This window comes from Podarcis melisellensis (genome assembly GCF_964234715.1).
Source record: "Podarcis melisellensis genome assembly, chromosome: 2".
Classification (NCBI taxonomy): domain Eukaryota; kingdom Metazoa; phylum Chordata; class Lepidosauria; order Squamata; family Lacertidae; genus Podarcis; species Podarcis melisellensis.
In genome coordinates, this window is record NC_138529.1 from 4,863,906 (window position 1) to 4,887,968 (window position 24,063).

At 45.3% G+C, this 24,063-nt stretch overlaps 1 protein-coding gene across 5 annotated transcripts in view; it reads left to right on the top strand.

Moving 5' to 3' along the window:
* LRP1 (LDL receptor related protein 1) overlaps positions 1-24,063 on the top strand; it is a 314,457-nt gene that overhangs the window by 205,609 nt on the left and 84,785 nt on the right. For all 5 annotated transcript variants that reach the window (XM_081900693.1, XM_081900695.1, XM_081900694.1 and 2 more), the window contains 13 exons: positions 3,425-3,592; positions 4,188-4,370; positions 5,251-5,451; positions 6,125-6,370; positions 8,271-8,468; positions 13,596-13,800; positions 14,674-14,838; positions 16,652-16,896; positions 18,550-18,681; positions 20,232-20,459; positions 20,690-20,864; positions 21,341-21,435; positions 23,502-23,651. In XM_081900693.1, the coding sequence (XP_081756819.1) occupies positions 3,425-3,592; positions 4,188-4,370; positions 5,251-5,451; positions 6,125-6,370; positions 8,271-8,468; positions 13,596-13,800; positions 14,674-14,838; positions 16,652-16,896; positions 18,550-18,681; positions 20,232-20,459; positions 20,690-20,864; positions 21,341-21,435; positions 23,502-23,651 (2,391 nt within the window). The remainder of the gene's footprint in view (positions 1-3,424; positions 3,593-4,187; positions 4,371-5,250; positions 5,452-6,124; positions 6,371-8,270; positions 8,469-13,595; positions 13,801-14,673; positions 14,839-16,651; positions 16,897-18,549; positions 18,682-20,231; positions 20,460-20,689; positions 20,865-21,340; positions 21,436-23,501; positions 23,652-24,063) is intronic.

Below are 24,063 nucleotides of genomic sequence, written 5' to 3' on the forward strand. Positions count from 1 at the left end.
CATCCCAGCCTCCTTCCTCCTCTGACCTGTCTTTTGTGTCCCACCACCACTTCCCTGGTTCAGAGCCTTCCTCCTCTGCAGCTTCCCTTGGGGGTTCTTCAGCTGCAGCCTCTCATCACTCTTCTTCGTCCAGCCAGTTCCTAAAACCTTGCTTGCTGGGGCTGATAAGAGTTGTAGTTCAGCAACATATGGGGGACCATAGGCTCCCCACAGCTGCCCTAAGTCCTCATCTGCTCATTAATTACATTGCATGATTGGGTTGATCTGAAGATTTCAGTGCTTTGACCCCCCCCCCTTTAAATGGTCAAAGAGGGAATGTTGGAGGTTGATGTGGGATAGACTTGCACCCCAATATCATTTCATAAGTGGATAGATTTAGTTTCATAAGTGGATAGATTTAGTTCCAAGCTCAGAATCTTAAGGGCCAGATTCACCAGATTCAAGTGGTTAAACTTTGCCTGGATTGTACCACTTCAAGTTGCAGGTATGGGTCTGCATTTTTTAATGCCCCCCCCAAACCCCCTGCATGTAGCACATTTGCCTATCAGCAAGAAAGGTTGGACTTTGCCTTCCAACTGAGATGCTTGTTTTCTGTATGCCGGGATCTTTTGGGGGAGGGGTGGCAACAATGCTCCTCTGCACCCTGAAACTGGAAAAAGTCCCAAGAGAAAGAGAAAGCTTTACCACTTGATTCTGCTGACTGTGTAAACTGTCTCTATGCAGGACTGTGAGTAGTAGGTAATGGGAGAGGAAATTATCCCCAGGTCAGTTGGCTATTAACCCTGGTGCTATTTTTGTTTATTTTTTTCCCCATTTCTTTTGGAGAGCATGTCTGGGGCTTACTTGTATGAGTCATCTGTGTTTTAAACATCTTGGTGAAGTGCAGCATGTTGTCACCTCTTTTTCTCTGTGACAATACGTTGTATTTAGGGAAAGTTTGGGACTAATGTGGGTGAGGTTAGGAAGAGAAGAGAGACAAAGCCTATTGCTGCCCCAACAGGGTGGGCTTTGATGATCTTCTGGTCCTTCCCTGACCTCTGACTCTATGGCTGCCATGTAGCTCTGAGGATTGTTGTCCACTGGGATAGGAAAAGAGCTGCAGGGTCAACTTAGGAGAGAAACCATAACTCTACTAGAGCCCATTCTTTGCATGTCAAAGGTCAGTTCCTGTTGGAAAAAGAAGAGTATCAGGTGGCATGTGATGGAACAGCTCTCTCTCTGGCTAAGACCCTGGAGAGCTGCAGTCAGTCAGAGTCAAGAATATTGGACTAAATGAGCCTTGCCTGGTTTAAAGCAACTTTAGGTTCCTGTGAGCTCTAGCAAAATTCCTAAACCTAGAATATTGTCTGCATGTTTTACCTTGCACTTAAATAAGTAAAAACGCTAGGAGCTTGCTTGCCTAGTAGACTTAAGCACACACAGGTTCAGATGGATTTTTGGAATGGACACTGAATTTCAGGGGATGGGCCTAGAACATCCATGAAAGGTGCCCCAGAGCTTCAGCCTTCCCCCAAGGCCTCAGGATCACTTTGCCCTAGTCCAGAGAAATAGGGAGTGAGCTCTGTCCACGGCTTCTCATTCCCCCTTTATGACTCTCCTGTTCTGTGTTCCGCCCCCGTTCATACTCTGTCTTTTAACATATCTGTACATCACCATTTTCGTATTTGATTTCCTTTTTCATGTTGAGTATGTGTGTGTGTGTGTGTGTTTTCACTTTGCCCACTCTTCTGTCTTCTCTGGTTGGTTTCTGTTTCAGAAAAGGATTGTGGGGATGGCTCTGACGAAAAGAATTGTCCAAAAGCTACCGGTTAGTGCATAGATCAACATGCACCACAACTCTTTCCCGCTTTCTGGTCTCTAAGATCCTTGTCACTTTTCTTCACAAGTCCAGTCACTGCAGGAAAACACAAAGCAAAACTCCCACTTCCTGTCCTTAGTTTTTCTGATGAAGATCATTTGATGTACCCATTCTGCAAATTCAAAGAGCCATTCCTGGCGCCTGCTTTCAGCTACAGTTGTTCACATCTGTATGATGGGAGCTGCTGTCACTACTTCATGTGTACCTCTGATACTCGGCCACTGCTTCTATTACTCAAGTGTCAAATACTTGTTTTGCTTAGCTGTTGTGATTCAGTCATGCAGCCCTGCCTTACTTGCCTTCGCGTGTAAGTAGGTTCCACTTTGGTGACGCTTCCAGCCTCCAAAGAAGGGGTAGCCAGTGTGGTCCCTTCCAGATGTTGCTGGACTCCAGCTCCCATCATCAGTACTAATCATTGGCCATGTTTGCTGGGGCTGGTGGGAGTTGGAGACCAACAACATCTGGAGGGGCACCAAACTGGTTCCTCCTGCCCCAAAATGAGAGAGTGAGAGTGAAAAGCAGGTAGCAGAAAGAGATAAAAGGGGTGATCCCACCTCCTGCCACCATAGGGCTCCCACCAGGTTACCTCCAATGAAATGTGGCCCCACACCAACCTTGGATTAAGGCCCATTGAGTTCAGTGCTGAGTAGACATGTGTAGGATTGTACCATGAAGGTAAGCAGGTGAATGCAAACTGAACTTAAGAGCGCCACGTTCTCACACCCTTACGCATATCAGTGTAAATGCTAGTGCATTAGATTAAGCCTGCTGGCAATCAAAATGGGAGGGGAAGAAGGCCACTCATCATTTTGTGTACCTCCTTTTGCTCTAGAATTTGGCAAGTAGACTGCAATGACTGGAGGAGGAAAAGCAGGAGCAATGATTTAGATCTCCAAAGCCAAGAGAAACTCTAGCGATACAAATGGTTTTGTCGGTCACTGGTTTTGCTGCAGGGAGCGGAAAATCCAATAATGCAAAACAAATATGGAAACATTTCCAGGCTCAAGTATTTTAGAGAAAAGCCTGTCCCCATTTAGAAACCGAGGAGTCCCTTAAAAGCAGCTTCAGGATCTTGAATGAGGTCTGTTCCAAACTGCACATGCACAGACATTCACATACACACCCACACATACACACCATTGTATACATATAATTTGGTTTCCAAGGAATGAATAGATGTTGCTGATGCCCCAAACCACAAGTAAGATTGGCTCCTAACTTCATCCATTCCCACTGCCCCATGGTGCATGAGGTGATCTATGCAATTTCTGTGTTTTCATTTTTATCAATTTTTATTACTATTATTATTATTATCACTACTGTTAACTTTTTAGTTGCTTTACTAGTGGCAAGAGCTCTTGGGACTGTGGGGAGCATGCTTGGCTGGAGTTTGCATGGGATGGGAATGTGCCGTTAGCTCAGACAGTGGGTGCATTGCTGAAATACCTTGAGACATTCCAGCTGCTTGTCAGCCAGAGGGGTCTTCTTCCAGAGGGTGTGTGGGAAGGGTAGCTCCTACGCCTGCAGACCTAGGCAGCCCCTGACCCTTCTTCCTCCTCCTTCCAGACAATGACTGCGGGGACAACAGCGATGAAGCTGGCTGCAGCCATTCCTGCTCCAGCAACCAGTTCAAATGCAACAGTGGGCGCTGCATCCCAGTGCACTGGACCTGTGATGGGGATAACGACTGTGGGGACTACAGCGATGAGACCCACGCCAACTGCACCAACCAGGGTGAGGAGGAGGAGTCAAGATGAGCCAGGCAGCCCATGCCCAGCACCAAGAACATCTTTGAAATTCTGCACAGGCAAAACTTAAATCCTGTGAGCATAGGACAGAGGAAGCTGAATTATATGGAGTCTGACCATTGATCCATCTAGCTCAGCATTGCCTGCTGACTGACAGTGGCTTTCCAGGATCTCAAAAAGGTTCTTTCCTGATCCTCGTGGAGATGCCAGGGAATGAACCTGAGACCTTATGCAGGCAAAACAGATTTGCCCACCATTGAGCTGTGGCCTCCATCCCCGTACCATTGAGTTACAGCCCTTATTTGCTAACTTGGTTTAGCACCACTAACAGAGGTCTGCTGCTTTTTTGTGTTTTATTGTGCCATTTGTGCAGCTTTCCCTCTTTCTTCCCTGTGGTGGTGCTATGGGCCCCCCTCCCACAACCCATTCAGAATTTGAAACTGAGAGGGAATCCCCTGTTCAAAACCTACTTGGCAAGACACATGTCATGCTAGCTTCTCTTACCACCTGGCTGGCTTCCAGTCCTAGTCACCAGCTGTGACCTGGTTTCACATTCTGTGCCCCTGTCATCCCATCCCCAGCCACACGTCCCCCCGGAGGTTGCCACACCGATGAGTTCCAGTGCCGGCTAGACGCACTCTGCATTCCTATGCGCTGGCGTTGTGATGGCGACACCGACTGCATGGACTCCAGTGACGAGAAGAACTGTGAAGGTGTCACACACGTCTGCGATCCAAATGTCAAGTTTGGCTGCAAGGACTCTGGTAATTGTTTTGCATTACAGAGGTGGCAATGAAGGCATCCTCGTCCAGGCAGCTCTCGTGCACAGTTCCAGCACCTTTGGCGAGCCAGTGTGGGGTAGCGTTTGGAGTGTTTGAGTGAGGAGACCTTGGTTTGAATCTCCACTCAGTCCCCATCTCTCAGCCTTGACCAACTAGGTTTTCTGCAAGGATAAATAATGGGTCTGAGGGAAAATGGTGCCTGCTTTCTCCCAGGAGTTATCCTGTGCTCCTAGTTGTTTGCTCTTGCCCAAGGTAGGCAGTCTGAGTGCCACCATGTAGTTTACCCCCATATAGTCCCACTCCTGTTCCTTCAGATCTTTGCTAGAGACCATGTCTTGTGTTCTCTCATATTCAGAATTGCTCCAGTTCTGTCTACAAATAAGGATGATCATGCATACATACCTCTTGGTGATGTGCAATTCATTGAAGGGGGTGAAATTAGCTGGTTCATGAAACTATTAATGCTCTTGGGCACAGACTTCCTGATTGTTTCAGGCATGCAGCTAGGATCCCATGACATGCAGATACTCCTTCAAAGAGCCCTTGACTTCCTCAAATCCCTTGATTCCCTTGCCCTTTTCCTTAATAAACCTTCTCTGTCAGCTAAGCTGACAACTTTCCCTTTTCTTTCAGAAATTGGACTGGAACATTGTGACAGCTTTATTCCCTGAGTAGCTGGAATGTTCATGAACATTCTGTGGCATCATACTCAACTCAGCCAGTGACCCTCATAATCACTATACTATAGAGATGCCTTTTTTTTAGTACCTCAGTGTCTTCAGGGGTTGTGTGTTGAAATAGTCAGTTTTGCCAGTCCCCCTTGTGGTGTTTCATATATGTTTATTGTCTCTTCTCCTTGTAGCCCGCTGTATCAGCAAGGCTTGGGTATGTGATGGGGACAATGATTGTGAGGACAACTCTGATGAAGAGAACTGTGAGTCCCTGGTATGCAAGCCGCCTTCACATACTTGTGCCAACAACACATCAATCTGCCTCCCTCCGGAAAAGCTGTGTGATGGCAGAAATGACTGCAAGGATGGGTCTGATGAAGGAAAGCTGTGTGGTGAGTGTGAGGTGGAGAACTGTCTCCAGTCTTCCTTTCTCTAGGAGCACAGTGACCCAGGGGAGCAGGCTTGCTTTCCAGTTCTCTGTGTGTATGTTTTTGTAGGAAACCAGGACCCCTCAGCTTTGTGCCTTGTTCTGGATCTAGCCGTGACATGCCGTTATCTGTGTGGCATGGCTGATAGGGTGCCAGAACCCCCAGTTGAAATACTTCTTCAGCCAGGTGCTTGCTAGGCAGCTGCAATGTTACACTCTTAACCTTAGGTGCCTATCAGCAATATTGGGGTGGTACTTTGCAACCTGTGCTTTACAGGGACGCTGTAAATATTACTGAGATTATGCATGCGCTTTGTGAATGCTCAGAACATGCTATAAAAGCGGAATGTTTTTAATCTGTTTCTAGAATGTTTTTGATTATATTGTTCTTGAAGCATTTGCCACCCTGGGCTCCTTTGGGAGGGTGGGCAGGATGTAAAATGAATACATAAATAATAAACAATGCTCCGTCCTTCTTTAATTTTACCATCTCTTCTTATTCAGTCAGATCAGATGGGTCACCACCACCGTGGGCCCTGGAATAGGCAATATGCCATAGGCAGGGCTGTCCTGAACAACTTGGGCATGTAGCCAGATTTCCCTTAATGACTCTGTGGTTTGTTTCTGATCTCCTGTAGACCTCTGCTCTCTGAGCAATGGGGGCTGCAGCCACAACTGCACGGTTGCACCAGGTGAGGGCATTGCCTGCTCTTGCCCCTTGGGCATGGAGTTGGGTAGCGACAACAAGACCTGCCAGATCCAGAGCTACTGTGCCAAGCGCCTCAAGTGCAGTCAGAAGTGTGAGCAGGACAAATACAATGTGAAGTGCTCTTGCTACGAGGGCTGGATGCTGGAGGGCGATGGCGAGAGCTGCCGCAGCATGGGTAAGTAAATAACCCAGTGGAACTTGCGTGTAAGTGTTCTACCTGTTGTGTAGGACAAGGGTTGCGGAACAATGGTATCAGATTCTCAGATGCATTGCAGGAATGGCTCTAGATCCTCTGCTCTATGGCCATGTGCAGGGCTGTTTCACACATTAAATAAAGAGCAGCAAGCGGATTTCAGTATATACTCAATAGTTGGGAGATGTGGCTTTCTCAACTCCCTTATGAAGAAATCTCTTTAATATTTTCAAACACCAGTTCATCACTTTTACCTTTTATATACTTTAAGTATATTCCGAAGGAAGGGAGGGATATAAATTGAATAAATAACAATAATTAAAACATCCTAGTTATGCACCTATTATATCCTAGTTATGCACCTATGGAGGTCTTTAAGCAGAGGCTTGACAACCATATGTCAGGAGTGCTCTGATGGTGTTTCCTGCTTGGCAGGGGGTTGGACTCGATGGCCCTTGGGGTCTCTTCCAACTCTATGATTCTATACACAGTTGTGTAAAAAGGTGCTGCTGAGCTAGTGAAACTGCTCATTTCCCTGCAAGGTTTCTTATGAGATCTAAAGAGGTGTCACAAAGCACTTTGGGTCTGCTTCCTAGTAAGCCACCACACATTGGAGGATGAGGTGCCCCACTGCACTTTCTGGGTTTAAAATCAATTACTTCCTTAGCTGGGAGGCTGAGGTGCTTGCTTATGAGCAGGCACAGTGCTCCATATTGTGGAAAATTGTGGAGAATTGAGGAGGTTCATTTCAAGGAAGAACTCACGTCTTTGTAACCAGGCCTGGAAATTGACTCCCTATGGTATGTGGCTGAAAGCTGCGACAGCATTTCCCTAGGCATATCCCATAGGGAAAAAATGGTTTGAGTTTGTCTTTAGTCCTCGAAGAAAAACAGAGAAGATGACATGGAAACCTCCACCCTTTAGGTCCACCTCTGTGGTGTCCTCTGTCCAGGATATCTGCTTCTGTTCTGCCCTGCAGGCAGACCTAGGCAGCCCCTCTGTGACAATAGCAACACCAAGCATCTCACTTGCAACACTAGGGCCTCTGTTGAACAGCATGGTTGCTAGATCTGGGTGGAGGGGAGTGGAATGTGGCCTGATCCCTTGAACCTGCTTTGTATGCATGGCGGATATGGGGTCTGTCCAAGGTTCCTGCCTTTTTGCTAAATTAAATGGAAAAGGGAGTCCAAAAGAGGTGGGGGTGGGCAAGTGGAGTGAGGTGCACGGGCAGAGGGAGAGAAACGAAACTTAGTGTATTCTGGCAGCCAAGAAACACAGCAATGTTCCTGTCATTTGGGGACTTGCCCTCATTCAGCAGTGTTGCAGTTGGCAGGCACAAGAAAGGCTGCTCTGTTTCCAGTGCCCCAGGGAGGAATGGAATTGCGAAAGTGGGGAAGGAGGGAGGGAGAGACAACAAGTTTTTTTTTTTTTTTTAATGATGCATGTTCTTCATTTGCAATAAGCCATGATTTTCCTTGTAATGATGAAGGAAAGGCTAAGTGGCCCATCCTGATAGGGCTCTGGGAATTTGAACCCGGGACATGAGTAGCAGAGTGCAGCCCAGCAATCCCTTGTTCACATATCTGTCAGTACTATTGATAATTTGCAATGTCATAATGAGTTATGATGATGATGATGGTCGTGATTAAGTCTGCAGTCTAGCTCATGATGGGCATGAGCAGATCAGGGGTGAATTCAAAGGCTGAAAGAGCAAAGTGAAGGAGGAGGAGGAGAAGGAGAAGAAGGAGAAGAAGAAGGAGAAATTATTGGAAGAAGTTTCCAATTCCTTATTGAAGTTACTCCAACCCCTTTCTTGTGCGTTAGTTCTAAAACACAAAAGTGCAATGGCACCAGTAATCCACAGTCCTCTCTCAATTTCCAGACCCCTTTAAGCCTTTCATCATATTTTCCAACCGCCATGAGATCCGGCGCATCGATCTGCACAAGGGGGATTACAGTGTCTTAGTGCCAGGCTTGCGGAACACCATTGCCCTGGACTTCCATCTGAACCAGAGCTCCCTCTACTGGACGGATGTGGTGGAAGACAAGATATACCGGGGAAAGCTGCATGAGAATGGAGGTGAGTGGTTGGTATAAAGAGGAGGGTTGCCGAAGCCTTGTTGTCTTCCTTAAACTCCCCCTCCCACCCAAAAAGGAAAGTATTCATCTTAGTGTGAGCTATGCTTACAGCCCACCCTTCTCAGGATAATACTTCTTGGTTCTCTTCATGGGCAGCTGCCCCCCATCAGGTAAATCAATAAATCTACTTAACTAACTGAGGTTCTGCCCCCCTTCCCACATAAATCCTGGCTACGCCCATGGTCCTCTTGGTTTGAAGTCACAGATTGTATCATGAGGAAGGAAGGAAGTGTCCCTCGGCTGTCTCAGGTTTACTCTGAAAATCCTGCCTTTTGTTTGTTTACTTTTTACATGTTTGTTTACTTTTTACATCTAGCTGGTTTCATTGCCAATGCCTCACATTTCATTGTTTTCTGAGCTGCCCTCTCCACATGATTTGTGGAAATCTAAAACAAAATTATTAAAATTCAACAGCGGAGTTGGTATGGTAAGGTATTTTTGATACTTTTCCTGGCTACTGTGCCTTTAGTTAGCAGCTTCTGCCTCTTAAGTGCTTCCCCTTCAGCACAACTTCTTGGTCAGTTCCTCTTCCCTTGGCCAGGAGCGGGAGCAATTACTTCTTCCCTTCCCTTCCTTTTTTCTTTGTTTTTTTAAACATTGTAAAACAGCATTTTTATGTAATGAAATAACGTGGTTTCAAGAGCTATAGTGGAGAAGGGGAAATTGCTTAACTCTTTCCTCACCAACTCTCCCCCCCCCCCCCAATCCTCCCCAGCACTGCATATGTGTGCCTTGCAAGGGTAAACAGGCATCTGAAACATTGCTGGTTGGGTGGGATTTGGGAAGTGGCTTTTTGGAGGGGGATTTGAAGCAGAAAATCAGAAGGCAGTAAAATGTTCCATGCCCCTGTGCTACATTGCTCAGAATCTCCCTCGTGATACTTTTTCTCTCTCCCCCCCCCCCCCATGGATGTCAGGATTTCATTGCACATACAGCAATGCCTCTTAGTGGGAAAGAAGAGCGTAGTTGCCAACCGTGGGGCTGGGCAGTGTGCCTGTCCCAGTGCAGGCTTCTGTTCTCTTCATGGAGAAGGAGCAACTTGCCTTGATGTTAGTGGGGATGTGCTGCTCTCCCCAGTCTCTTCCCTTGACCCTTTGTTGCTCTAGGAAGGAAAATCTCTATCACTTTACAATTAGGGGTGCTTCTAGCAAGCTGGGGAAAAATATTTTCTGCTTGCTTACGATGAGCATAAAGGAAGGGCTCCTCTTTGGAGTAGCCCTCATCTCTCAGGAGAATTTCTCCAAGTGCCACTTCGTAGGAAATCAAGGCAAGTCAAACCTGCAAAAATGTGGATCAAATGGAAAACTGTGTTTGAAAGATTACAGCTTTTTAACCTGCCCATTCATTCATTCATTCATTCATTCATTCATTCATTTGTCCTTGGCCTCAGGCTACCAGTTTAGAAACAGACAACATAAAAGGTAACAGAATTGGGTGGAGGAAGGGGAAAAAGCCAATTCAGGCACTTATACTTAGTTTCAAAGTTCTTCTAACAACCAAATGGAATGGTCATGCCCGTCTCTCTTTTACAGTTTTCCTCCTCCTTGGTGGAAAGGGGATTAAGAAATAAATCAATAGATCAAAATTCTATCCCTGATAATCCCCATTTACTCTGCTGTAGATTTCATTCAGGGGGCAATGACTTCCTAAATGACACAAGGGTCAGCCAATCGGTACACAACGTTGTGCACAACCCTTCTCTTAGAAGAGATAGGGGAAACTTGATTTAAGGCTGATGCCAAGGCTGGCCAATCTGTGCTGAACAAATCCAGCTTCTCCCCAAACTGTTTTGTGTGTGTGTGTGTGTGTGTGTGTTTTTAAGAAGTTCTCTCTCAGTCTGATCCCAGAGAAAATGCTATACAAGTGCCACAATTTCAGAGAGCGTTCTTCCACAGTGGGCTCATTCCTGATTTTGTGTTTGTGTGTATGAACAGAGCTTTGAAATCCAAAAGATCAGGGACTATTGGCACTCATGTGTCAAAATACCATTTTCTGAGCAATTGCTGAGGTCCTGCCCTATAACAGGAAGCTTCTCGTAATGCTCAGGGAAGCTGAATAAATAGAGAGGTAACAGACTGAGTCCCTGTGATGGGGAACAAATGCTCTTGGGGTTGATTAGATTAGCGTTTCTAATTTGTGCACAGTAATTGGCAGCCGGTTAACTTGGGGCACAGCAGGCCTTCGGTTTCAATCCAGTTCAATGAGACGTTATCCTCAAACAAGGCAGGCAAGTGTTACTAAGTACATGTGTGCGAAGGACAGGACTCTCTTAACCTGGAATCCCATAGAAGATTGACCCTCCCCCCACCATTGTCTTTTAACTCCCCAGGCTAGGGACAGTTGACAGCTCCTTAAAAAGCACACATTAAGCCACATCTCAAAGATGCATTGAACAAGCACATCACAAAACACTGTAGGAGACAACTGTCTCCGCTCTAGGAAGTAGACAAGAAGGTGGTCATATGTCATTGGATCTCTCTGTTGCCCACTCTGCTGGTTGCAGCCCTGTTTATTTCCAAGAAAGCTCACAGTCCTAGTCACCACAACCTCTTTACATCTGTGAACCCTCAGGATCCCACAGCATCAGGCATGATCCAGCTAAAACATGGTCACATCCTTTCTTCCGGCCCCTTTATTCAAAATTATTTAGTGGGCAGCAGGAGGTGAGAGGGCAGGCCAAAGGAACCCTCCCCTTCATTTTTGAATGGCTGTCTTTTTTCTCTGTGAGATGTTCGGCATATCTGCCCATACGACACATGGGGGGAGCCCTGTGGGAAACTGGGACGTGTGGAGAGGGCTTTGGGGAGAGAGCAGCTCTTCAGTGTGAGCTGGTCCGTCTGTCCTCTGCACTTCTCTGTGTTGCTGGCCTCCTAAAAGCTGCAGCGTTCAGTCCGCTTGCTAATGATACTGTCTTCCTTTTAAATGCTGATCATTATGTGGGAGTTAATTAGCATTCCAGGAGTTTCCTTAATTGTAATTACAGCCTGACAGTTGCCTCAACAAAGAGCGGGAGCCTAACCTGATTAGTGCCTCCAAGAGGCTGATGATTTCAGATAGGTGGAGACCTTGGGTGGCAGTAGGGCACCAGGGTGCAGCTGGGAAGGGTCCAGCTGCAGGGAGGCAGACTCAGTAGAAATAAGAACTGCCACCTTTAGTTTGGCTGTGGCTTTCTAGAAAGTGACAGCCTTTTTGGTAGGGAGCCTGATTTGATTAGCCTGCCCATAGCCGTCTCTCTTGTTCTCAACAGCTGCATCTAAAATGATGTCTTAGCCTTCCACATTGCCCAAGGCTAGGATATATGTATATTTATTTTTATTACATTTCCACTCCACCTTTCCTCCAAGGACCTCAAGGTGGCATACATGGCTCTCACTCCATGATAGCCAGACACTGCCTCTCAGCCCTTAACCTGAGTGTGCATCTGAGCCCTGGGTCTCCCAGGCCTTGGTCTGACACTCAGCCACGACACCACTCGGGTTCAATTCCTGACCAGAGTTTTGAGTGAGTTCTGAGTCATGCTTGCTGGAGGCCCAACTACTTATGCATATGTTATGTTTTATCCCTTGGTTGCTGCATTGAAAGGGACTGTGCACACATGTGTATGTGTAGCTGAAGCCTCATCTTAGTGAAATGGGAACAGATGGCAGCTACCTTAGAGAAACTGCAGTTTTACCCCCAGGAAGGGGTTTTCAAATTGTGGTCTCCGGACTCCCAGTGGTCTGCAGGCTTCATTCAGGTTGTCTGCAGCATTCATACAGATTTTTAATTGTATTTTTATTGCTTTTTCTTACGTTGTATTTTATTGCATTACACTTTGAATTTTATGGAAAGCAAATTGTAATACAATTAAATTAAATGTAAGAAATAAAAGAAGCAATAAAGAAGTAGTTAAAAACCATACAGCATCTAGCACACGGCGGCGCAGCTGCTGCAATAGGCAGAAACATAATTATGTGCTGTACCATGACCCTCAGCAATTTTCAAGTGGTCAGTGCAGGAAAAATTGTTTGGGAGCTATTGCCCACGGGGAAATACTTATATAGTTAATTAAAACATTCCTGCCCTCTTTTCAGCCAGTAAGGCTCTCAGAGCAGTTTACGTTAGAATAAAAGCAAGACAGTCCCGCAATCAAAAATACTTGACACAGAGGAAAGGAGGATGTGGAGGAAAGAGAAAAACATTAAATATTGCGTTTGTTTCTTGCAATGAAAACTTTAGAACCAAATCACACAACAATTATTCACTTGGCATTTGGGAAGAGAGCCAGCAAATGAATTCCTGAGCCGACTCTCGAACATCCCACTTGGAGCAAACTCAGAGGCCGCGTTGACAAGCTCTTCTCTAGAATTGTTGATGCTTTTTATTATAGCTGGATAACTACAGCTATGTATTTTCTCTCTGCCACAGATTCCCTCTGCCCCATAGCAGATCTTACAGGGGGGCAAAGGCCAGACACCTCCCTAGCATGTTACACATTTGCCTTCAGGAATAAGAATGTGAGAATGACTGGATCAGAAATGGCTGAGAGACATTGGAAGATGAGGTTTTTAAGGGAAATGCATTAAAATGTAAAAGGCACTGCCAGGGAGGTGAATGGTACTTCTCTGCCCACCATAGTCTCCAATAATACTCCTTTACAAATCCTAGTAGTTGTAGTCCTTTAGGCCTGTCTCAGTCTCCTGCTACTATACCTTTCCAGCAGGTGGAGATAGCAAACACCCCCCCAAGAAAGTCATCAAAAGGCAAACATTGGATTTGGAACACAGCATTTGCATAGTAAATAGCTAGTAAATAAGGAAATTTGGGTTGGAAACAAACAGCAGATGGCACACCTCCTGGAAGTATGGGAGTCTGGAAAGGACTGGCCACCAAAATAAATGGGATCAGTTGCAATTTGAGGGAAAGGCAAGGCTGTAGGTTGAAGAACAGGACTCCCAAGTACATGGTTCAGAGGCCTGCAGAATTGTGAACAGCAGTTTTAACCATAAAGGTGGAGCTTGGCTGGGAATGGCTGGTGTGAGATCAATAGTTACTGATTGCTTCTATGTTCCTCCCATCTTTCTCACAGCCTTGACCAGCTTTGAGGTGGTGATCCAGTATGGCCTGGCCACCCCCGAGGGACTTGCCGTAGACTGGATTGCTGGCAACATCTACTGGGTGGAGAGCAACCTGGACCAGATTGAGGTGGCTAAGCTTGATGGGACCATGCGGAGCACTTTGCTGGCTGGGGACATTGAGCACCCTCGGGCCATTGCCTTGGATCCACGATGCGGGTATGGTGTTGAATGGAATGGGGCTGAGACGGGGGTGGGGTCAGAAATGTTGCTCTCTCCCTTGGGTGCTCTGCCACAGCTTGCCCAAACAGACTTGGGCGAAACCTTTCTGAGATTTGCTGGTGGTTCGTAGCCCATTATTCAGTGCCTTTTGCTGGAGGGAGCAAGTAAATGAAGTCGTGAAAACATACGGAGGTCTAGGACAAAACTGTGTGCATTCATTTTATCTGAGTGCTGCAAAAGCATGTACCTTGGTTCTCGAATGTAATCCATTCCAGGAATCTGTTCGACTCCCAAAACCGTTCAAAAACCAAGGTGCGGCTTTCGATTGGCTGCAGGAGCTTCCTGCACTCAATCAGAAGCTGCATTGGATGTTTGGCTTCCAACAGTTTGACAACTGAGCCGTTCGAGAACTAAGGTACCACTGTACTGTCAACATTGGGCACTGCCTTTTCCACAGAGAGAATATCTTTAATTTGTCTGTCGAAAGAATTCTGTGATACTTCACACCAATTTTCTGAACTTGTCTCTCTTGATGATGGGGGCTGGGAGTGAGTGGAGTGCATATCTCTGTGCATAAAGGTGGTGAGAACACTGCTGAAATAATGCATGGCCCTTTTTAACAATGCCCAGCAGGGATGTTTCATGCTGTTCACTTTTGTTCCCCTAAAGGATGCTATAGATAGTTGGAAAGGATATTAATTGGTGATTGATAACCAGTCTCCAGACAAGGGCTTATTATCTCAAGGTGAAAGCTGCTGAGATTTCAGCTCTTGTAGAATTATGGAAGCCGTTTAGGCCCAGACCCTGTACAGCTGGAGAGGAGGCATGTCTGCCTCATCACTTGCGTACCTCCTTCCTCTTTCCTCCCAGGATTCTCTTCTGGACAGACTGGGATGCAAGCCTGCCCCGCATTGAGGCAGCATCCATGAGTGGTGAGGGCCGGCGTGTCATCCACAAGGAGACCGGCTCAGGAGGCTGGCCTAATGGACTCACTGTTGACTACCTGGAGAAGCGCATTCTGTGGATAGATGCCAGGTGTGTAGTGTCCCTCCACCAAATATTATCTGCTTTAGATTTTTGGGTAGTAGCTAATAATTTTGGTAAAATGGACATCTTTCTGCACAAAAAAGCCTGTTTGGTGCCATTGTTTCTGTTGCCTGATATGTATAGGTTGATTGAGGTATGGGTGTGTGTGTGTTGGTATCAGTGGTGTAGCGTGGGGGGTGCAGAGGGGGCCGGCCGCACCGGGCGCAACATCTGGGAGTTAGGGTGCGCAAATCCACGGGTTAGGGGGCGCAAATCCACGGGTTAGGGGGCGCAAATTACTTGCCTTGCCCCGGGTACTGACAACCCACGCTATGCCACTGGTTGGTATGGAATTTGTGTATTGAGTGGTTGGTATGGAATTTGTGTATTGAGTAAGTGGAATCCTATTTTCTGCACAGCTAAAAATATCCTTGGCCTGCCATAGGTAGCTTTGTCCTGGGCTTCTTTGCGAGAAGGGCAAGATGTAAATTTAGGAGGAGGTGGAGGAGTTTGTGTGACTATTCAGTATTTGAGTAGAGAAGGATGTGACAGTCCCTGTAATTGCACGTGACATTCCTGGAAAACATTGTAATGCTCCTGTCATTGCATATACAGGCCCCAAAACCTGCCTTTTGCATATATTCAGTTTTTGGGTAGAGTAATAATTAACTGTTGTTGTTGTTTTGTCAATATTAATCATAGCCCATTTGTTTATATACAAGTTTGTTCTCCAAACATTTTTTTAAAAAAAAACAGTCAAGTACAATAACCATTAAAATTTTTATATTTTTACAGCACAAACAGTTCCACAATTAACAATTCATTGATAAAGAAAATTAAGTGAGCATAAAGCTTACCAACAGTCTAATTGATATCCCAAAGCAACTTCTCCCCTTCTCTGCTTAACTTTTATATCTAGAATCAAAAGACCATAAAGCTCTTCACAGCAGTTCCTTTACAAAAGAGGACCAGGCGTGAGAGGTGGAAGCAGTCGTCCTAGGATGGCTCTCCCCTCAGACCCCCAGGCCTATTACTCTGAGCCTTGGGTAGACTGTAATATACACATACACATTCATTTTCTATCTCATGGTAACTGTATGAATAATTACAATATTAGTAGAATCAATCCCTGGATGCAGAAGTAATAAATTGAGTAGTAGGTCCTAGGGTAGTATAATAAATTTGTGTGTGTGTGCGTGCGCACAGTTAACAGATCCAAACAGATTATATTAATATCTTGGCCAGTTTTTATTTCATGCTGGCTTGCTTTCTGAAATTGAAAGCCAGAACACCTCCGCATGAGCAGATTGCCAGTGGATACTGAAGGTTCTTGCCCTACTTCCTATCGCTCTGCTCTTTCTGCTCTCATATGGCTAGTGTTCCACTTCCATCTTGCACACATCAAACATTCTGCTTATAGCCACTTGCTCCTTCTGTGCCCCATTCCTAGCCACTACCATGTACAGGAGGCTCATTTGGCTGTGCTGCTGCCCAGTGAAGTCCAAGTTGTTTGGGTCATCTTGGTAGTTTGCAGAACCCATTCCCACTGGAGGTGTGTCTGATGCCATCATTGCATGTTTTCTATCAGTGGGTGAAGACACACTTCTTTCCCCAGAGGTGAGAATGATTGCTATAAGCAATCACTCCACTATCTTCTGCCGAGTAAGGAAAAGTGAAGTATTATTGTGTTGTTGTTTTGATTATTATTTAATTGCAAATGTTATTTGTTTTATTGAATTGTTGTATCCTGGGTGAAGAGTCAGTAAGAAATGCACACAAAAAAACAAAGAAATTAAAGGAAATCTGCCCTGTTCCTCCACAGGTCCGATGCTATCTATTCTGCCCTCTACGATGGTACAGGCCACATTGAGGTCCTCCGAGGGCATGAGTATCTGTCGCACCCCTTTGCTGTCACACTTTATGGTGGTGAGGTATACTGGACTGACTGGCGCACGAATACCCTGGCCAAGGCCAACAAGTGGACCGGCCACAATGTCACTGTTGTGCAGAGAACCAACACGCAGCCCTTTGACCTGCAGGTCTACCATCCCTCTCGCCAGCCTCTAGGTGAGCTGTGACAAGGGAAGGGCAAAGGAGGAGGGCTCCCTGGGAAATTCTGTGAAGGCAGGTAGCGGGAGGCAGGCTGAAGCTTCCTTTGCTCACAGTTACACTTAAGATTGCCAGGTCCACTCCTGGGTTTCTAAGCTGTGGGAGCTTGGATGCAGCAGGACAGCATGCAGCAATGGTCCTCTCCTGGTGCCTAAATGACAGGGTCATAGGAAGCGCTCTTTTCCCAGGGGACTCAGCATTGCCTGTTTGTCCAACTGGCTCAGCATTGCCTACCCTTTCTGGCACCAGCTCTCCAGAATCTGAGGCAGGCAAATTGTCCCTCATCCTTTTACAAACCGAAACCAGACACGACAGAGACTGTACCAGGGGCCTTCTGCATGCCGAGCATGTGTTCTGCAGCTGAGCTGCAGGACCTCCAAAAAGAAGAAAACCTCAAGAGGTGATCTTAGTTGTGAGTCTTGATTCACAGGAGAACAGAAAAAGATGCCTTTTAATATATATGTGTCTGTCTGCCTGTTTTATGTTTTAAGTTGCTAATCAACCAATAAATTGGATAAATGAAATATTAAATATAAATTAATCCTAGGTCAAGCAGTTCAGTCCACCTAGCCCAGTAATGTCATCCTGGACTGACAGTAGGTTTCCAGGGGCTCATGCAGAGCTTTTCCCCAGCACAACATGGAGATGCCATAGCCTGGGGCCTTTTATGTGAAATCATATGCTCTGCCAGTGAGCTACAGGCCTGCTTTGACCTGCAGATGGGACTTGGCTTGCCCCATGTAACTGGAAGAGAGGGTCAATGGGCTGTTGGAGTAGGAGGAGCCACAGCTGGGTCCTGTCTCACTGACTCAGGGGTCCGAAAGAGAGAGGTGGAATCTCTTGGAACACTGTCTTGTGGGGATGTAGTGCCAGTCTAAAATTCTTTCAGAGAATTTGGTTGTTCCTGTGAAGAATATTTCAAAGTACTGTGTAGTAGATAAACACATTACCTTCTTGTGTGGTAGAGAGATGAATTTCTGTGTGTGGTCCTGGAGGCAAGAAAAGCTTTGTAAGCCATTATTAGTTAGGTGGCCGAAGGAGGTGGTGGATTTATATGCACAGCACTTTTCAGAGTAACAGAAGCAAATAAATGAAAAAATAGAAGGTCCCTGCCCCCCAAGGACTTAATCTATGATTTAATGTTGGTGAGGCTACACGATGAAGGGAGGCCAAGCAAAGGTAAACAAGGTATGCATATTGACAGCTGTACGTGCTTCAGCTTTGTTACATAAAACCAGTTGAAAACATAACTGCAGATCCACATGAACGCAATGTAGAGACAGCACTTTCCCTTGGTGCAGAGTGGTTCTTCCTGGAAATCTGGGATTTGTATGGTAGGCTTTAGGATTGGCTTTCTTCCATTGTTCCTTATGTTTGAATACAGACATGCACTTTGGTGAATGCGTAAGACAGGGCTGGAGAAAGCAGAGATCCAGTTCTATGCTGCCAACCTATCCAGATCTCCCTTTCCCAGCCAGCTTTATGTCACCCGTGCCTTGGCCTTCTCAAAGGAGAGCTATGCTTCACCCTCTCTTTACAGAAGGACTGTTCTTTCAGGATTGGGGTGGGGATCTTAACCTTTTCTCTCTAGCACTTTGTTTGTTGTTGCAGCTCCCAACCCTTGTGAGGCCAATGGAGGAAAAGGCCTATGCTCTCACCTCTGCCTTATCAACTACAATAGCACCTACTCCTGTGCCTGTCCTCACCTGATGAAGTTGGCCAAGGACAAAGTCACATGCTATGGTAAATGAGGAATGGAGGGGCTTTGGTCCACTCACAGGCCTAGAGACGCACCCCAAAGATTTGGGGCAACAGTGCAAAAGTGTATCATCTTAGTTGGTGTGGCTCCTTGACCCTGTTATTCCCACCTGCTTTGCAGACAGATATGGTTCCTGCAGGTCCTTTGGCCTTTGGGAATGCAGTACAGACAGTGAGCAATGAAAACCCATGTAGGCACACTCCAAGACATGTCCATTAAATCCATGGACATGTAGACAATGGGTTCATCTAGGACTCCTTGGCTTGGCTCCCAGACAGACTGCAGCATGAGGGATCAGCTGCAAATGAGGATGGGAGCTTTTGAGCAGGACCCTTTTGTCCTTGACACACTTAAAGATATGCCTGGATGAGTCTCAGGTTTGTTTCCTCACAACCTCCCCTCTTCTCATTTGGTACAGCCAGGAACAATGGGGAGAAGAAAAGCTTTCACTCCTGCTTTTCAACTAATCAGAGTTCCTTGTTACACCTAAACTTGGGGAAGTCTGGTTAGTTTAAACTCTGGTATGTTCAAACAAGCCAGGGTCAAAGTATGATTTATGATCCTTGCATATTCACTAACCAGAGTTGAAACAATCCAGAGTTCCCTACGTTTATATGTAATGGCATATTCTGGTTAATTTGAAAACAGTGGCAGATTTTTCTAATGTTATCACTGCTTTGTGTCAGAGGAGGGAGAAAGGTTTGTGTATGAACCCTTGGCTTGTTCATTTCTGGCTCTGATAATTTAAAGCTGTTTTAAACTATTGTCTTCGCCTTTAGATTCTACATAAGCATATTTAGATACTTGGGTTGTTTCCATAGCAGTGTGTGAAACTACATGCCAAAGTCACATTAGAATGACACTACATGCAGACCTGCTTGGAGTGAAGGGCAGAACTGGTCCTGCAATCTTGCCATTCTCTGAGCTGGTTGCCTTACATGTAATTCTCACCTTAGGCACTTAAATCCTTGGAATAAAGCAGCTATTGTTTTTTATTTCACATTTAACAGTAGGTTGCTCAAGGCAACATTCAGCATAAAGAGAAAATAACAGGATCTCAGTGAAAATGTATAGAAGTCACTTTTCAAGAAAAAGGATTGTAAAAAAGTGAAATGCTAGAACTAGTTGAAATGTAGAAAGTGGTCCAAAAACTGCTTTTTTGGTTGTTGCAGATGTGATGGGGGCAAGGGTCATGGAAAAGATTGTCTTTGTACCTCTAAGAAGGAGTGATGTGTTAAGAACATGAGAATAGTCCTGCTGGATCAGGCAAAATGCCAGCCCAGTTGTATTTTACGATGTATTTTACAAACTGCTGACAGATAGTTTATCAACTAAATGCTGAGGGATTGTAGAAACAAGCTAGCTGCAGTTTGAGGCCTGAGCAAAATGGATTCAAAGAAAATGGAGTTTAACAGGTCAATAATAAACATTTCCTCTTCATTAGTATCTGGCAAGCAAACATGCTTTGTATCTACTAAGCCCTGATTGGAGTGAGTTCCCATTATGCGTTCTTGGCCTTTGTCCCCTTCTCCAGAGTTTAAGAAGTTCCTGCTCTATGCCCGCCAGATGGAGATCCGCGGGGTTGACATTGACAACCCATACTACAACTACATCAACTCCTTCACTGTTCCTGACATTGACAACGTCACCGTAGTTGACTATGATGCCATGGAGCAGCGGATCTACTGGTCTGATGTCCGCACACAAACCATCAAGCGGGCATTCATCAATGGGACAGGCGTGGAAACAGTTGTGTCTGCAGGTGGGGGGACTGCCTGTCATTCATCTTCTCTCCTTGCTTCCTTTTGTGAAACACAGAACCTTTTGTGAAACACAGTAGTCAAGTGGAAGACATTGGCATGCTTATCTTGTTATAGCCTGTGCTATATGAACCTAAAGCTCTTGCAGCTTATCACCTGTTCTCTACGGGCACCTTCTGTTTTTTGTTGCTGTCTCTGGGCTTTACCTCTGTCTACCCTCATTGCCTTGCAGACCTACCCAATGCCCATGGCCTAGCTGTGGACTGGGTCTCCAGGAACCTATTCTGGACAAGCTACGATGCCCACAAGAAACAGATCAATGTCGCCCGGCTAGATGGCTCATTTAAGAATGCTGTTATTCAGGGACTGGACAAGCCTCACTGTTTGGTTGTACATCCTCTCAAAGGGTGAGTCTGGCAGAACAAGAGATTCTGTAGAAAGAAGGTAGTCCATAGGGTTAGAATTTGAATGACAGCTCCACGATAGTATAGTGTTGTTTTTCTACCAAATTAGCTAGTTTTGCTTTTTCCTCCCTTTGTAGCTCTATGTTAATGTAAACCTGTTCAGTTTATCTGAGCTTCTGATTCTCCAGGTGTTTGGGGCACTTTGATTTAGTAAGTGTACTCTTGAGTAGCACAAGGAGAGCTAATCAATTGCAACTCATGGGTTGGATTCAACATCTGGAAAAAAAAATTAGCCTGGCAACTCCTTTTCCCTTATTCCAGTGATTCTAATTAAGGTGTGTTAAAACAATTTTGCTCATAATTAGACCTGTAAAAAAGGGTTAATAATTGAGCTTGCAAGAAAAATAAGTTGTAGTTGAACTTGTAATAATAGAAGTACTAGTGATAATAAGTGGTCTTCCTGTTTGCCTCTGTTACAGGAAACTCTTTTGGACTGATGGAGACAACATCAGTGTCGCCAACATGGATGGCAACAACCGTACCCTGCTCTTCACAAACCAAAAGGGGCCTGTTGGTATGGAGATTGTGGCACTCTCTTGTATGCCTAAGAACTTAGTCTGTGCCTAATAGAGGCAGAACTCACTGCCCCCCCCCCCTTAGCATGTCAGTGTCAGTTTAAATGCTGCAGCTCTTGGCTCACTTTCATGTCTAGGATTGTCTGTGATGATTGGAATAACCCTGGGCCAACATAACCCACTGAAGTCACAGCTCTGGTGTAGGTGTAGTGAATTTGTGGCCCGCTCAGAAGTTGCTGAGCTCCAGTCCTCTTTGTCCATTGACCACGCTTGCTGGGGCAGGTTGGAATTGTAGTTCAGTCACATCTGGAAGGCCAGTTTCCCCAACTCTGCTCTAGTGCATCTGAAAAAGTTGTAATGCCTTCACACAACAGGTATCAACCACCTTCATCTGTCAATGTCCCCTCCTAGTATCCGTGTGTCTGTTTCACTTGTCAGGTTTCTGTGGGCCAAAAAATTCAGTTCACTTTCTCTAGTTTTGTGTTAATTTTATTTACTTACTTACTTACTTACTAAATTTTTAAAATTATACCCCATTTTGGGGGGAACTTCCTCCACAAAGGGACGCGGGTGGCGCTGTGGGTTAAAGGCTCAGTGCCTAGGGCTTGCCGATCGAAAGGTCGGCGGTTCGAATCCCCGCGGCGGGGTGCGCTCCCGTTGCTCGGTCCCAGCGCCTGCCAACCTAGCAGTTCGAAAGCACCCCCGGGTGCAAGTAGATAAATAGGGACCGCTTTCTAGCGGGAAGGTAAACGGCGTTTCCGTGTGCAGCTCTGGCTTGCCAGAGCAGCGATGTCACGCTGGCCACGTGACCCGGAAGTGTCTTCGGACAGCGCTGGCCCCTGGCCTCTTGAGTGAGATGGGCGCACAACCCCAGAGTCTGGCAAGACTGGCCCGTACAGGCAGGGGTACCTTTACCTTTACCTCCTCCACAAAGCAGCCTACAATCTAAATAAAAACCATCTTCACCTGAAAATAAATTATAAAAGTACAAAATACAGTAACAATTAATAAACCAGAATAAAAAGCAAAGTACTGAAAAATATATAATGCAGGTTGTAAAAAAGTGTATTAAGATATAAAAGTGAACAAGAATTAAAACTGCAAAAGGTGGCTTTTGCAGTTTTAACTCTTGCGCATTTGTTCACAGAAAAAGAGAAATGGAATCTATGGGCAACCTTTGAAGAGAGGTATACATTTCTCTTTTGCTGTGAATAAGCGCTGGCACACATGAAATTTAGTGCAGCAAAGCTCAAAACATCAGTGTAACCCTCACAGAAAAAGTCATGCTTTTCTGTGGCCTTCAGCTGTGGAAGTTGGTGGTGTGGACATAGACCCCAAGTCTCCGTGTATTAAATAGCAAAGTCCAAAATGCCTACATCACAGTTCAGCTTGATTCTCGCACCTCACCATCTACCATCCCCTGATCTTGCTTCTTTGCTTTTCAACCCTCTGCAAGTGGGGAAAACACACATTCACATATCCCAAGTATCATTTATGTTTGTTGGTGGCTTTATCTCACAGTTTCTACGAGTGAACTGAAAACTTTCATTTATTATGATAAGTTTTCAGTCTATCTGAGTTAAAGAAACAACTTTAAATTGGAGAACCTACCCAAGTGAAACTGAAACAGAAACCTCACACATTCACTAAGTAAAAGAATGTACGTTTACCAGCCCCCTTCTCCCCGCTCTTCTCCCCAGCCTCACATTGTATACAATATAAATGTCTCACATTGAATGTAACTGATCTGTAGAAAAGACTCTATGAAGTGAAAATAGAGACAATGCACATACTTTTGTAACCCAAGAAAATCTTTAATAAAAATTATATTTTTAAAAAATGAAAGGACAGGGCAAAATAAGGGTTGGGGTTTTTTTAGGAATGTGTTAGTGTAGAAATTGGATGTGGACAGACTTATGAATGAATGCACATGAAACTGACATGGACTGCAATTAGTCTGAATTGCTCATCTCTAATGCACATCCACAGGCTGTAATTAACACCTGCAGATTTCATTGATGATGCTGTTTCTCCTCCTTTACGCTGGACTATTCTCTCCTAACAGGGCTCTCCATTGACTACCAGGAAAGCAAGCTGTACTGGATCAGCTCTGGTAGTGGTACCATCAATAGGTGCAACTTGGATGGTAGTGGCTTGGAGGTATTGGAGACCATGAAGAACCAGCTACGCAAGGCCACAGCATTGGCTATCATGGGTAAGAGTCACTCTGCTGAGTTTGGGAGCTACAGCAGTCTGGTAAGCAACAATGAGAAGAGGGTCATATATAAGCATCATATCCATGGACTTTTTTAGGGAAGGCACAATGCATGTGAATTGATTAATGCACAGTACACATTTTTTCTCTAAGTCTGTGTTTCTGTTTTGGACGCATTGCATTTTTCAGACAATTAAGCAGCAATTTTCTGTTACTTGAGAAGATGCTGCTCTACCTCCAGATAGAATATTAGCTATTTTTGCAAAGGGTATGAATTTTTCATAGGCTGCCACCTTCATCCTTAAAGTGATAAACATTAATTTCCTTCCATCAAGTTTTATAATGAGAAATAAATCCACTTTCCCCGTTGAGACCTTGGTTCACATCATTAAATCTTTGTACCTGTTCTCAT